The sequence below is a fragment of the Argentina silus genome, assembly GCF_951799395.1.
Source record: "Argentina silus genome assembly, chromosome: 8".
NCBI classification, from domain to species: domain Eukaryota; kingdom Metazoa; phylum Chordata; class Actinopteri; order Argentiniformes; family Argentinidae; genus Argentina; species Argentina silus.
Window position 1 is genome coordinate 1,939,060 of NC_139662.1, and position 12,939 is coordinate 1,951,998.

Sequence of the window (12,939 nt, forward strand, 5' to 3'; positions counted from 1 at the left end):
GGCGCAATTCTCCATCAGGTGACTGGACAGCTGGTCCTAACCCTAACCCTAACCCTAACCCTAACCCTAACCCTAAGGGAGCTACAGTATACAGAGCAGAGGCATCCAATTACGTCAATTGTATTATCATTTCCATTCAATAAATGGTTAAACTGCCGTGAGTGTCCTGACTGAACCATCGTAACGGCAAAAAAGGCTACGTATCCCAAATGACTCAGATAAGATGTGAAATAGGGGTCTATTTAATTAAAATCACACCGTGTGAAAGAATAAAGGACATTTCTGGTCCAATAGGAGGGGACTTGAAGTATAGGGATTTGGCTTGTGTTGATGATATCTCATTAAAACCTCAGACTCATATCAATTGTAAGTACAGACTCATAATGAGTCTGCCACAATGACAATGTGTGAAATGTGTATGCTTTAGCACTAATTACAACTGAATGGACAGCTGCCTCATATGAACCCTGGAGCAAAATAGACCAATATTACACTTTGGGTGAACTCTTCCCCCAACACAGGTTATCAGACTTACAATTATTTATTAGGGACAGAATGTGTTTCATCATCTAATACAAGCAGAAGACCAGTGATAGATATGTAATACAGCTGTCCTACTTGGATGTCCAAATACAGACTATATCACTTCAGCATTATGAGAACCCCTTCAATAACTCTACTTGGCTCGTTTTAAGCAACACACAGTAAAAATAGCATGAACTAATGTTAAATATATGCGGCGAGGTATCTGACATGTTAAAATAGCCTTATCTCTGTGAAAGGTGCCACTAGAGGGGTCACACTTAGCACACGGTTGCGGAGGACTATCCGCTAGCTAGCGACGCTGGCCCTCAGATTCCTACCCGACTCACAGGGTATGATGTAATCGCATGAGAGTGCAGGCCAGGGTGGGGAAAAGGGAGTGATAAATACTGTATGCCCTAACCATATGCTGCAATCCACACTTTGGTTCTGTTTATCTAACCACTAACTCTAACCATTTACTACTAGCATTTCCAAACCAAAAAAAATGATAGAAGTCAATTTCCCTCAGTTAGGCATGTTTCATGCCCAAATCACCTGAAAGTAACTTCAAACAGGTAATCGAGCTAAACAAAAGAGCTACCCTTTTATTTTTAGTTTGCTAATCCAAAGGACGTTTTCCTCTTTTGGCTTAACACAAAACGTTAGCGGTTAGCGGTTAGCTGTCCTTGTCCATCGACTTCTCTTCGGGTAAGGAAACAAATGTGTGATTTTTTATGTCAGTGAACTATCCCTTTATGACCTATAGAAACATTATTGACAAACTGAGAAGGTATAGGATGAGTGTACGATTAACTCAAAGATGATGTAGGTGTAGAAGAGACGGTGTGGAACCACGCTACTGTGATGGGTCACCTTGCCTGACACCTGAACACTGCCATTCTCTCCTCAAACTCATGCCTCGGCTTTGGCTTTTCAAGTTCATAGTTCAAACTGTGTTATTTTTTCAGTCAATCAGTGAGTCTTAAGACTAATAGTGATGTGGCTAATGTGTATCTGATGGATAAAATGAAAGAGGAGTGCCACACATGAACCCACTGCATAGTCGAAGTTACTGACATCAGCATAGCACTATCATGACTAAATCAAATAAAACAAAAACATCATCAAAAACATCATTCAAAAAAAGTGTGTCAGTCGGGATTACACCTTGACCTTGAGTTGACGATGGATCTCACAATCATAATCCTCCTTCCTTTTCTTCAGGATTTGTTTGAGCTTGGTCACCTGTATTTCGACGTTTTTATTCAGTCGATATGAAGATCATTTGTCAGTCAGTGCCTGTCATTTCGCTCCCTATCCTACCCACTAGCCTGCAAATGTCATTTCATTATGAGGTCACCGCACACATCTCTGCCTGAACTTTCGGAGGCTAAACCTCTCTGCCACCTCTAAAATCTCTCTCTCTCTCTCCCTCTCTCTCTCACAACAACATCTCACATCCCAAGGTAATGATTCTTCAGAGCATCATCAATCATTACATAGGCGCAATGAGGATTACTCTCTGCTCATCTAAAAATAAACATTGATATTGTCTTCAAATATCCTGCCGATACCGCCCCTCGGGTTAAAAAGTCAACAGGATTTGCCTAATTGTGTTGGAAAAGGCAGGTTCTGACAGGTATTTTAAGCATTGCCGTTAATGATTGACTAGGAGGGGAAATGAGTTGGAGGCTGTGGAGAATATTCACTTTAGTTTGGGATCTCGCCAGGCATCTCAGAGAGTGAATTAGTGGTAGTGAATGTTCTCGCCCGCTGCTTCAGCTATGTCCCCCTGTGATAAGATAAACGGTGTCGGTGGGAGATGCGAGAGGACGGTGCTGACAGATTGGCTTAATGGTGAACATCCGTGACTGTCCATCCTTGTCCTGTCACTAATCAGGTGACACATTCTTGGCATAGGCACAGACGATGCTGAAATTGTTCAAGTGTCGGGGCTGGTGTGTCATTGGCAGAGTTGTCATAGTCTTCATTGTCATCATGATCATCGTTGTCATCCTTAATGCTGTCATCCTCATCATAAATGGCTGTATGTACAGTCTGTCTCTTGTTTTACTGTACAACAGCCTACAGCACATATAGTCACCTGAGACAGTCTCAACGTCAGGAGGAATTGAAGACAAATCTTTTGTCTGTCCTCTACTACTGTAGGTGACTTTCCCCATTTCAAATGTCTCTTCCCCTTCAAAGAATCAGTACATGTGGTGTGTGTGTGTGTGTGTGTGTGTGTGTGTGTGTGTGTGCGTGCATGCGTGCATGCGTGCGTGCGTGCGTCTGTCTGTCTGTCTGTCTGTCTGTCTGTCTGTCTGTCTGTCTGTCTGTCTGTCTGTCTGTCTGTGTCTGTGTCTGTGTCTGTGTCTGTGTCTGTGTCTGTGTCTCTGCCTCTGTCTCTGTCTCTGTCTCTGTCTCTGTGCCTGTGCGCGTGTGCGTGTGCGTGTGCGTGTGTGTGTGAGGCTGGTTCCAAACGCCACACACCCCTTGGGCACACACTACCCACAGTGAGAGTAGGACTAAGGGCAAACGATGAGCGATTACCCTTAGTGAGGAGGTGGGGGGGGGGTCTAATTGACATTCAACCAGCGTCTCGGCACAAGGGACTATCATGCCAAATTGGCTCAGGGCATCTGGAAATGAAGTACTTTTCACGGTTTTGAAGCTTCATCAAATGAGAGTTGTTTTTTTCTCCAGAACTTACAGTGTAACCACACCCCTCCAAGTTGCGTTTCATCAATTCATTGGAGCAGAATGTCGGTGCCTTCAGGGCAGCGAGTTGTCATTGCTTCCCTCTGTCCTGACTTTGTCCTGATGAAATTAAATCTTAGGAGCTCAGATATAGTTTTGATCATTTACAGTATTGATTTGAATCATCAATTTCACACTAGATAATAGAGGGGTTAATAATGTATTATGAAGGATTAGCACAGATTAGAATAGTATCATGTTCATGTTGGAAAATGTATTATGTTCACTGTCAAATGGTAATTACAAACACATCGTTTGAGAATAAAATCCTGTTTTACACTCTGAATAAAACTGTAGGCTATCTGAAATAATGACTTAATTCAATGGCCTTAATTTCTGAATCGTTTCTTTCTGAGCTTTTAAACTATACAGGTGGAGATGAACTATGTGACTACCACCCAGGGAGCCAGTTACGCAGTGTGACATTCAAACCTCTTAACTGTCACTCAGATTAAAAATTTGTGATCTACCTTGCACCGGTTCCCCCTCATTAAAAAACCTTAATGAACCCCTTGACGTTTCATCATCTAAATGGTGCTCAGTGAACTATAGCTGGGGTGGAGAACTGCGGTGTGAATGAAATATGGGCAGAGGCCAAGAGAACAATGAGAGAACATCGTCATGAGAGATCAAAAGAACAACATCAGGAACCATGCACAACAGGCAGCAGTGTGACAATGTCTATAAGACAGGAATAGCAGTGGCAGAGAAATGCAATCTAGTACTGTGCGTTTCTTGGAAACTGTGTATATGTATCCTATGGAGTGTAGCCTATTGATGTATGGCGGATATACATAGACGTCAGAATAAAAGAAGAAAACAACATACTGATACAAATGTATAAATATATATATTGTATATGAATCTGAAGAAATGCATGAATGTAAACATATACACACAAGCTATGATATCAGTTGACACATTTAAGCGTAACGCATCATCGTACATCCATACAGTGGCATTTGTCAATAAAACAGAATCCCATTTTGAAATGACACACCATTGGCAGTCCTGTGAACTCTGCCCTCATCTATACTGGACGATATAGCACTGATACTATGGGTATGGATGGGGCCTGCAGTAGTCTAATATAGATGTATTCTCCTGTTATGATACTTTATGTTTTGACAACTAGCACCATGCGCTCTTTTCTCAAAGATAATGCATAAGTAGCCTGAAGGCATCATAGTTATAGTGGCAAAATCCATTTTTGTATCCATGGATACAGGACATTCATTCTCTTAGTTCCAAGGTATCTCTGCAGAGACTCCATGTTGAAACGTAGCTACCAGTGTTTAGACTTGTTTCTACTTTTAGACTTTTTTCAACTGCTATGGGGAGAAAGAGAGAGAGAGAGAGAGAGAGAGAGAGAGAGAGAGAGAGAGAGAGAGAGAGAAAGAGAGAAAGAAAGAAAGAAAGAAAGAAAGAAAGAAAGAAAGAAAGAAAGGAAGAAATCTCTTCCAAGAGTACTGAGTAACTAACCCTAACCCATGTGGCAAGACCCATCTCAACTGCACCACAGCCACCTAGCCACCTGAAACGTGAACCCTGAAGTAGCCTGTGTGTCCACTCTTGACATAGAGACAGCAACCGGGCTAATTGGATGGAACCGTCTTGGCGTCATCGTTTTCAGCACATGTCAATTGAGGTGGAGCTTTCAGTCGAATTAACTACACCCCCACGGAACTGTCGTCACCTCTCAAGATTAGTCACGGTTCATTTTTTCTTGGGCCTCCGTTGCGACATCAGGACATATATAGGCGCACCTGGTGACGCTCAGCTGCCAAAGGAGGACAGCCAGGGGAACGATTCAGTCACGCAATTTGGTCTATCTAGAAGGACAAGAAATAACAAACTACAGAAGAAAATGATTGCAAATATCAAGTTTTGCTGTTTATCGGCCCTTTTAATTCTAAACTTGGCAGGAGCCAAACCCCTGTCTAACCTGCAGGTAAGTGGATGCGCCATGCGTCAAACTCCACTCCATTTGTGCTTCAAAGCCTCTTATACCACAACTATTTATGCTCAATAAGGCACGTTTGAAGTGGCTTTCAATCCTGTTATGGTTTTCTTTCCGTCAGAGCTTGAAGCAGTTTCTGGATGAGGAAAGCAACGCGCCCTATTACGCGTCGGAGGAGACGGAGGTGGAGGGGAGAGACCTGAACACGGAGAAGACGGCGTTCGACGCGGCAGAGGCGCGTGCCTGGTACTCGGACCCGAGCAACTCGGCGCTGGCGGGAAAAGAGAACGCGCTCGCTCGTCTTCTCACGGACTTAATGACGTCCTCTAAGCGCTCGTGGAGCCGCTTCAAGAAGGGCGGAATGAGGAGCTGCTTCGGCGTCCGGCTCGAGCGCATCGGCTCCTTCAGCGGTCTGGGATGCTAAAGGACACAATGGTAAATGAAATACCTGCGTCAATAAATTAAACATTTAAACCAACAGGGACTCTGTGATATGTATTCATGCGAACGACTTATTATGTGACAAATGTCCTGTCAAATGAAGCGTGCTGATGAGTGTCACGCATGTGGAATGATGAGGTGCAATAAATAAAATTGTTTCTGACGCAAGGTTTCTGTTGTTTCAACAGGATGTCGATCAGAGCACAAGAAAGAAACGACCCTTACTTGAACTGTTCGGAAAGGATGTAGGCTACCTCTCCCACTCAGAAAGTATTACCTGAGAGTTTACAATGGCGTTTGTGATGAGATTATTTAAGTTTGTGGTTTGCTTTTGTTGATTCTTATTTAAAACTGTACATAAGAATTTTCATTTTCAAATGATGTTGGGGTCTTTGCTATGTTCTTGGTTGATTTATCTATTTATTTTATTGTAAGAAAATAAACATGTAGACTTGTTGCGATAGATTGTATTGGATCGAAATAGATATTTTGCGTAATAAAATACATTTGTGCTGAGTTTTTACTGTGTTTTGTGCGGTACCAATCCTGAATACAGAATAGCAACCTCTCCATTCAGTTAAATGTACAGCATGGTTTCACTGGTCAACACTAAAAGTTCTTATGTTGGACTTTCATATTGATGAAGAAGCAGTCACCTTACTACATCACACGTGTCAACTGAATGGTTTACTGAGAGGTTTAGAGCAGACAAGTGACCTTTACGCACCCATGCGCTTTGCGTATTAAGACCTACATCTCCAAACGGCCATTGCAATGGGCTATGGACAACAGGCCTATAGCCGAAATCAGCATGTTGATATAACCTCAATGAAACATAACTCTTACTATCCCCACCCTCGTCATCATGATCATATAGCTACCCACATAACAGTCACTATCACACCTTCTTCCTCCTCATCTTCTCATTCAAAATAGAACTACACGAACATCTCAATATGTATTCACCATGGAAGGTGATTCCAGTGCGCATAAGCCTGTGCAGACCCAAACACATATTATCTTAAAAGGCAGTTGGTCTGGGCCGCACCAGCCAGCCCCGTTATCGCTGTGAAGGCTATGGAATGTCAAGATGAATACTGTCGTAACATGGGCACCCCGATAAGAGCAACCCGAGGCACGGAGGTCTATATAAAAGGGACCCTAGTCATATCATTATTAAAACACCGAACGGGATATCTGAGACAGACCAAACAGTTCAGGGGGGATTATTATTGGAATGGCGAAGTTTTATATTTTTCTTGGATATATTGTTTTAATGAGCACACACGGTTTAATCAGGGGCAATCCCTATGTAAGACGGTATAGTGTCCAAGAGTTGGACAATTTGAAGGTAACACACTGCTCTTCTATTTGAACAAGCTGATATGCTATATATCTACCAAGTTAACTCTCTATCATCTCGTTGGTACAATTGTAGCTGTTACAATGTTAATTTACCTAATTGTAAAGTACATATAGTAAGAACACTTTCTAAGATTACACTTTCCAAAGTAGTTTAAAATATGTGAATTTCATGCGCGCCATGTCTCCACGTATAGGATCTGATCCAGAGCCTCGAGGACCAATTGATTGTGAATGAGGAAAATTACGTTTATCCACCGAAGTCTGAGGACGTCGACGCAACCGATAGGGAGGACATTGAGAATTCACCTGGGGCGATCCGGGGGCAAGGAGAAAGAATGATTATGAACGAATCCTACAGACCTGTCCCTGAAAGCCCAGTGGTATCACGACTGAAAGACCTCATTGGGTTGACCAGGACGGCCAAATCGTTCAACAGTTGCTTTGGTAACAGGATTGAGAGAATCGGCTCCTGGAGCGGACTTGGATGCAATAACGTCAATACCGGTGGGTTACCTACTGTATTTGATGGCTGTTTTGTTTTCTATGCAGTGCCTATTAAAACTAATCAGCACAACGAAACCACTCTGAATGATAATAACAGCATTTGCAACAGTCACTCATTTGTGGCAAAAACGTATGCGTAACATTGATTTTACGCACTCCCTACATCTATCCTACAATGAAAGATGTTGTATGTTGTTATTGTAAGATCACGGATGCATCGGTATTAATATCATCACACCACTTATTATGTAAACACTATATAACATATTTGAAACTCAATGGTTCAATTCAATATGAACATTCATAACTGATTGATGAAAGCAGCACAGCTTTTTAAAATCACTGATCTCTATATTTTTTATTTCTCTTTTAGGTACCAAGAAGAGGATATTTGGGAACTGAGCAATCTGTTCATGGACATCACAGAACTGCACCACATGTGACCCGTCCAAACCCGCGGAGCACTCCCTTCCGAACCCGCCGACCACTCCCGGTCTGATTTTTTTTAGGACCTTGGTCGACAGTATGAAGAATGTATTTTTTTTCAATAAATGAATGATTAAATGAAATATAACTGTTGATAAGTGAAAATACGCTGAAGCATTTCTAGATTAAAACATGTTAAAGAAAAATATCATTGTGTGCCTTAATGTTGGCCTAAGTTCGTTGTAATGTTGGGTCTTGGTCTATATCACAACAAATTATATAGAACCTTATCTTGTCTTGACTTTTCAGAAAGATCAAACATAACCAATATTTCTTATGTGATGAATGTCTGTATTATTCACTTGTGTGCACTTTTATGTTTGATGATGTTATGAAATGGTATTTGTAATAAACGTATGTAATAAACTTTATTTAGATATAGAGCGTTTTGCTTTCTTTTTGTGATAACTATCAACTATTGAATCATATTTTTAAATGCACGACATTATAGGCTATGATTGGTTTGTACGATCAGGTAATAGAACAATGAGAGCAATCCAATGCATATAGATAATTCACAATATATCAATATATTAATCATTATCATTATGATAATATATTCCAAACATTCCATTTGCCTACGTCTGTTTTCAACCGGCGTCCGTTTGTGGCACAGGTAACATTTTGTTCCCCGGGACAGAAGTGGGCCGGTTCTGGCTGCCATTCCTGAGCCTTATCTTTGCCATGAAAAGGTCACATTTTATTGACAAAAATTGTTTTTTGAGGTGGAAAAGTATTTTTTTTTAGGGAATCTGTTTTCCTGATGGCACTGGCTGCGTTGTACTTACTGTAGCATGACTAATCTTATATTAGGTGTAGCGCCAGATATCTTTGATACTAGTTGTCCATGCGAAAGTTGGAGTATCAAGCTACAACTATCCCGAGTGAGATGTGGGTACAGTGCTTTGAAGAACACAAAGTTGTACACTCACAAAGGATGCACTTCTGGAGGATAAGTGTACATGTTTCACAACTGTGAATCAGACTGAAAAGGCTTTCTATGTGTACACGCACAGACACGCACAAACTCATATAATTATGATAATAATTTAGTTGTTGAGTAACTTACTTAAGTCAAGTGTGAAAACACACAAACAATATAACAATGATTGGTTTACATTATTTGTTTGGGTAACAATAAGAAACGTTTTGTTTCATTAGAAAAATATTTGCATAAGGTAGGTTCTGGGTTAAGAATAGTGCCACATAATGTTCAATGCTCAAATGCTCAATGAAAATATGCATTGCTAAGTTGCAGGTTATGATTTATGCATTTTCTGAACATGTTACATTTCACCCCAAGCAGTGTAAATTGTAACAGTTCACTCCTTGTATTTGAGACAATAACAACCTTATCTCTTTGCTTTAGTGATCTAAATACCAATTTGTAGCAAGTTCTTTGTATCACATTTCCAAAACAAATTGACAAAAAGGTGAAAGTGTTACATGCACCCGCAGTCTCCCCTACTGCATTGCCAAAATTACCATTGGGCTACCATTGGGCCTACATGATGGTCTATAGAATAACATTGAAATGTATGACAATTATAAAAATGCACAAGGAAAGGTTTGAACTATGTCTGATTGTGACTGTTTATGATAGATAGATAGATAGATAGATAGATAGATAGATAGATAGATAGATAGATAGATAGATAGATAGATAGATAGATAGATAGATAGATAGATAGAAACTTTATTTATCCCAGGGGGAAATTCAGGTTCCAAGTAGCGTACAGACATAGGGGTATCACACATAACACACACATACAACATACAACATTAGCAGTATTGTATACAAGGTGCAGTTGTAAATGTCTTTGCAGTTAGGTGAGGTGCAAAAAGGTAAGGCAGACAGTGCAATTATAGCATTAAATACTAAAAACTAAATACGGGCTACATAAATATGGACTATTTTTACAGTGCATTTAGTCCAGGCTGGTGGAGGGAGGTAGGGGCTGTGTATGAGGCCTAGCATAGCCAGTAAACATTGTAGTTAAATGAGGTGAAACAGTGACATGATACATGATAGTGATGTGATACTGTGATCAATGTGATCAATGTAATCAAAGTAAAATTGCGTAAAACCTACTTTTACGCACGGTTTGCAGGATATTATAGTCAATATTTGGTCACAACCTCATTGTGGGTCAACTTGGGAACTTGGATGCTGCATCACGTATGCCGCCAAATTTAGTAACAACTGAAGAAAGGCGCGAGGTGTGTCGTCCCCAGCGCCTGACAGTGGCTTACCATTGGCAAACCTCCCACATAAAGTATCTTCCCGTAGACCTACAACGTTAACAAATCCAGAGCCAATTTATGAACGTATTTTTTCCAAACAATGTAGAGAAGCAACTATGTCATGGGTATGCCCCATATCTACGAAGACAAAGCTTTAAAAGGAGTCATTTCCGACAGTAGTGCAATCATAATCAGGTGTCAGAATGCAACTTCAATTCCTCGAATAACTGTGCGTGTCAGACCAAAGTATAAAAGGCCGTGGCTGCTGAGGGGTAGGTATAGAAACAACCACAACTACAAGGAGAAAAAGATTCAACTCGTAATCACAGAAGAAGAAAGAGAACATGCAATTCTCCAACATTCCTCTTTTTGGTATTCTTCTGTTCTTAAATCTACAGCTTGTCAGTGCGTATCCTGTCTCCAACCGGCTAATGACCAACAATGACATTGATGTCTTAAAGGTACGTGAGCCTTAATAGATGATGTTTAGGTGGGATATGTGTTATACACCGAAATAGTTGAGCTATCCATTGGACGTTATAAATTACGCATAAGATGTTTGTACACGACTCAAACTTGTGATTGGCGTTGCAGGTACTTCTTCATCGACTTGAAGAGTCTATTCCTGAACGGAGGGAGGTCGAGCGAGTGCCGACAGAGACGACAGAGGACCTGAATCTCGAAGACACCGCGTTGCTGACGGAGGATGACAGGGAGCAGCAGTCACAGACCAGGTTGTCCGAGGCTGAAATAAGAGACTTTCTCTCGGCTCGGGACCTGAAGACGGTCCGAAACGACTCCCCATCGCGGAGGTCCTCCGGCTGCTTCGGGCGGAGGCTGGACCGGATCGGCTCGATGAGCTCTCTTGGATGCAACACGGTCGGCAGATACAGTAAGTAGCTCCCGAGTTGTGATTGTTGTGTTGTGGTTGAAACTTGTTGAGTTTCTAATGCAATTTAGTGACGTTGTCTCATGTCCAAAGCGAAAGTCCTTATCGAGTTAGAGTGAGAATATTGGTAATTGCTGTCTTGTCTCATGTATGGTTTTCTCTGTTTTTCAGATCCAAAGAAGAGATGAAGTCTTACCAAGCAACCTGGATTAGCAACGTCATTACATACCAAAGTGTATTCTTATTTATAGGCTACATATTTATTTCATGATATTTATTGAATTTTGTTCATTGCTCTCCAATATATTTATTTGACCGATTTTAAAGTGTTCTTTATTATGCTGTACTAATAAACGATTCAATAAATGTTTACAATTGCGCAAAAGGTCATTAATTCGTTCCTTTTTGTACCATACATGATATAATGATCAAAAATACATGCTGATTCCAGCTGAACTGCACAAGCCAATTTCAGAATTTCCAAAAAGAAAAATGATAATTAGGCCTCGTGACATAATGACTATGCATTTTCAAAGACAATAGGCCTACACCATCTCGTGATAGTATCTCATAGGCCTGCATGGCATTGGTGAAGTGTGGCACGATCAGCCGGATCAGCGGCCTGGCCATCTAGTCCACCGGTCGATCTGTGGGCCGTTGGCCAGTGGATGAGATCTGAAAAGTCCAGGGCCGTTTTGTTGTCCCAGTCCGTCCCTGAGCACGATCATAGATTGTACAAATAAGAGCTTTTTCCGAACATTATTTGAAAGTGCACAACGTTTTCAAGACGTACAACACATTAGGGCTTCAAAAGAAGACTACTACTAGCCTACACAGGGAAACCCAACAACCAAGATTTTCCAAGAAGGCCGCTGACGCATATAGTCTCCTTTCAGCACCATGGAGAGCGCGCTTCTCCTAAAAATCGAATGCATCATGGAAAGATGGACAGACACTTTCTTTTTCATTCCCAGTCCAGAGAGTCGACGAATACTTCCTGTCAACATTGTACAAAGTGATGCGTTATCATTACTAATAACCTAGCGCGCGCTGCGCCGCTGTACCACGATATGAGCGACATTTGGGAACGAACAACGACGATCAGTTTTAGATGGTCCGCTCCTCTGAGATTCTAATGACATTAGAGCACATCTACACAGACAGGAGCTAGGCTAATCCATGTCCAATAAGGAACAATCTGGGATCTCTGGGAAGACCTGACGCTGATGTCACTCTGTTCAAGTTAAGATTGAAAACGGTGAAGATAAGGTGTGATGTTATGGATAGGGTTAGGGTTAGGGTAATGTTATGATTCAGGTTATATACATGTATCCCACATGCACAAGGTATAGTGTAGCAATTATTATTGTTGCTACCTTCCATTGTTGTTTTTAATGTTACTTCATTGTTGCACTGTTGAGGAGCTAGCTTTGAGCAAACAGTAGCATATAGGGTGACACACCAACTCCAAGAGATATTTACAGGTATATGGCAATAAATGACATTTACAGTTTGAATGCGTCATGGTAATTCATATATTGAAACCTGCTTGGGTGGTACCTTAAAAGGTTTTCTTTCAGCTAACTACTACCTGGACAAGGTATAGTTTAAGTTATGCCCCTAAATAGAACAGCAGAGCATGTTTTTAACCCACTATGGTACATGTATGGGTTAGGAGCGAGAGCAATGCAAAGTATTTGTGTACCGGATGCATTCTTGGTAGTGCACATCATGTCTGAGCTCAGGCACCCAAGACTGCTCCTGA

The 12,939-nt window shown here is 41.2% G+C and overlaps 3 protein-coding genes across 3 annotated transcripts in view; all 3 read left to right on the plus strand.

The window, feature by feature from the left end:
* The window catches only part of LOC310808416 (uncharacterized protein), a 211,979-nt gene that overhangs the window by 164,023 nt on the left and 35,017 nt on the right, over positions 1 to 12,939 (plus strand). The gene's annotated exons all lie outside the window — the stretch shown is intronic.
* nppal (natriuretic peptide A-like) lies at positions 5,153 to 5,669 on the plus strand (the record flags this gene model as incomplete). Its single annotated transcript, XM_083675343.1, has 2 exons — positions 5,153 to 5,236; positions 5,367 to 5,669. 2 exons carry the CDS (start codon positions 5,153 to 5,155, stop codon positions 5,667 to 5,669), a joined length of 387 nt encoding a protein of 128 aa, XP_083531469.1.
* On the plus strand, positions 10,630 to 11,185 carry nppb (natriuretic peptide B; the record flags this gene model as incomplete). Its single annotated transcript, XM_083675330.1, has 2 exons — positions 10,630 to 10,746; positions 10,880 to 11,185. 2 exons carry the CDS (start codon positions 10,630 to 10,632, stop codon positions 11,183 to 11,185), a joined length of 423 nt encoding a protein of 140 aa, XP_083531456.1.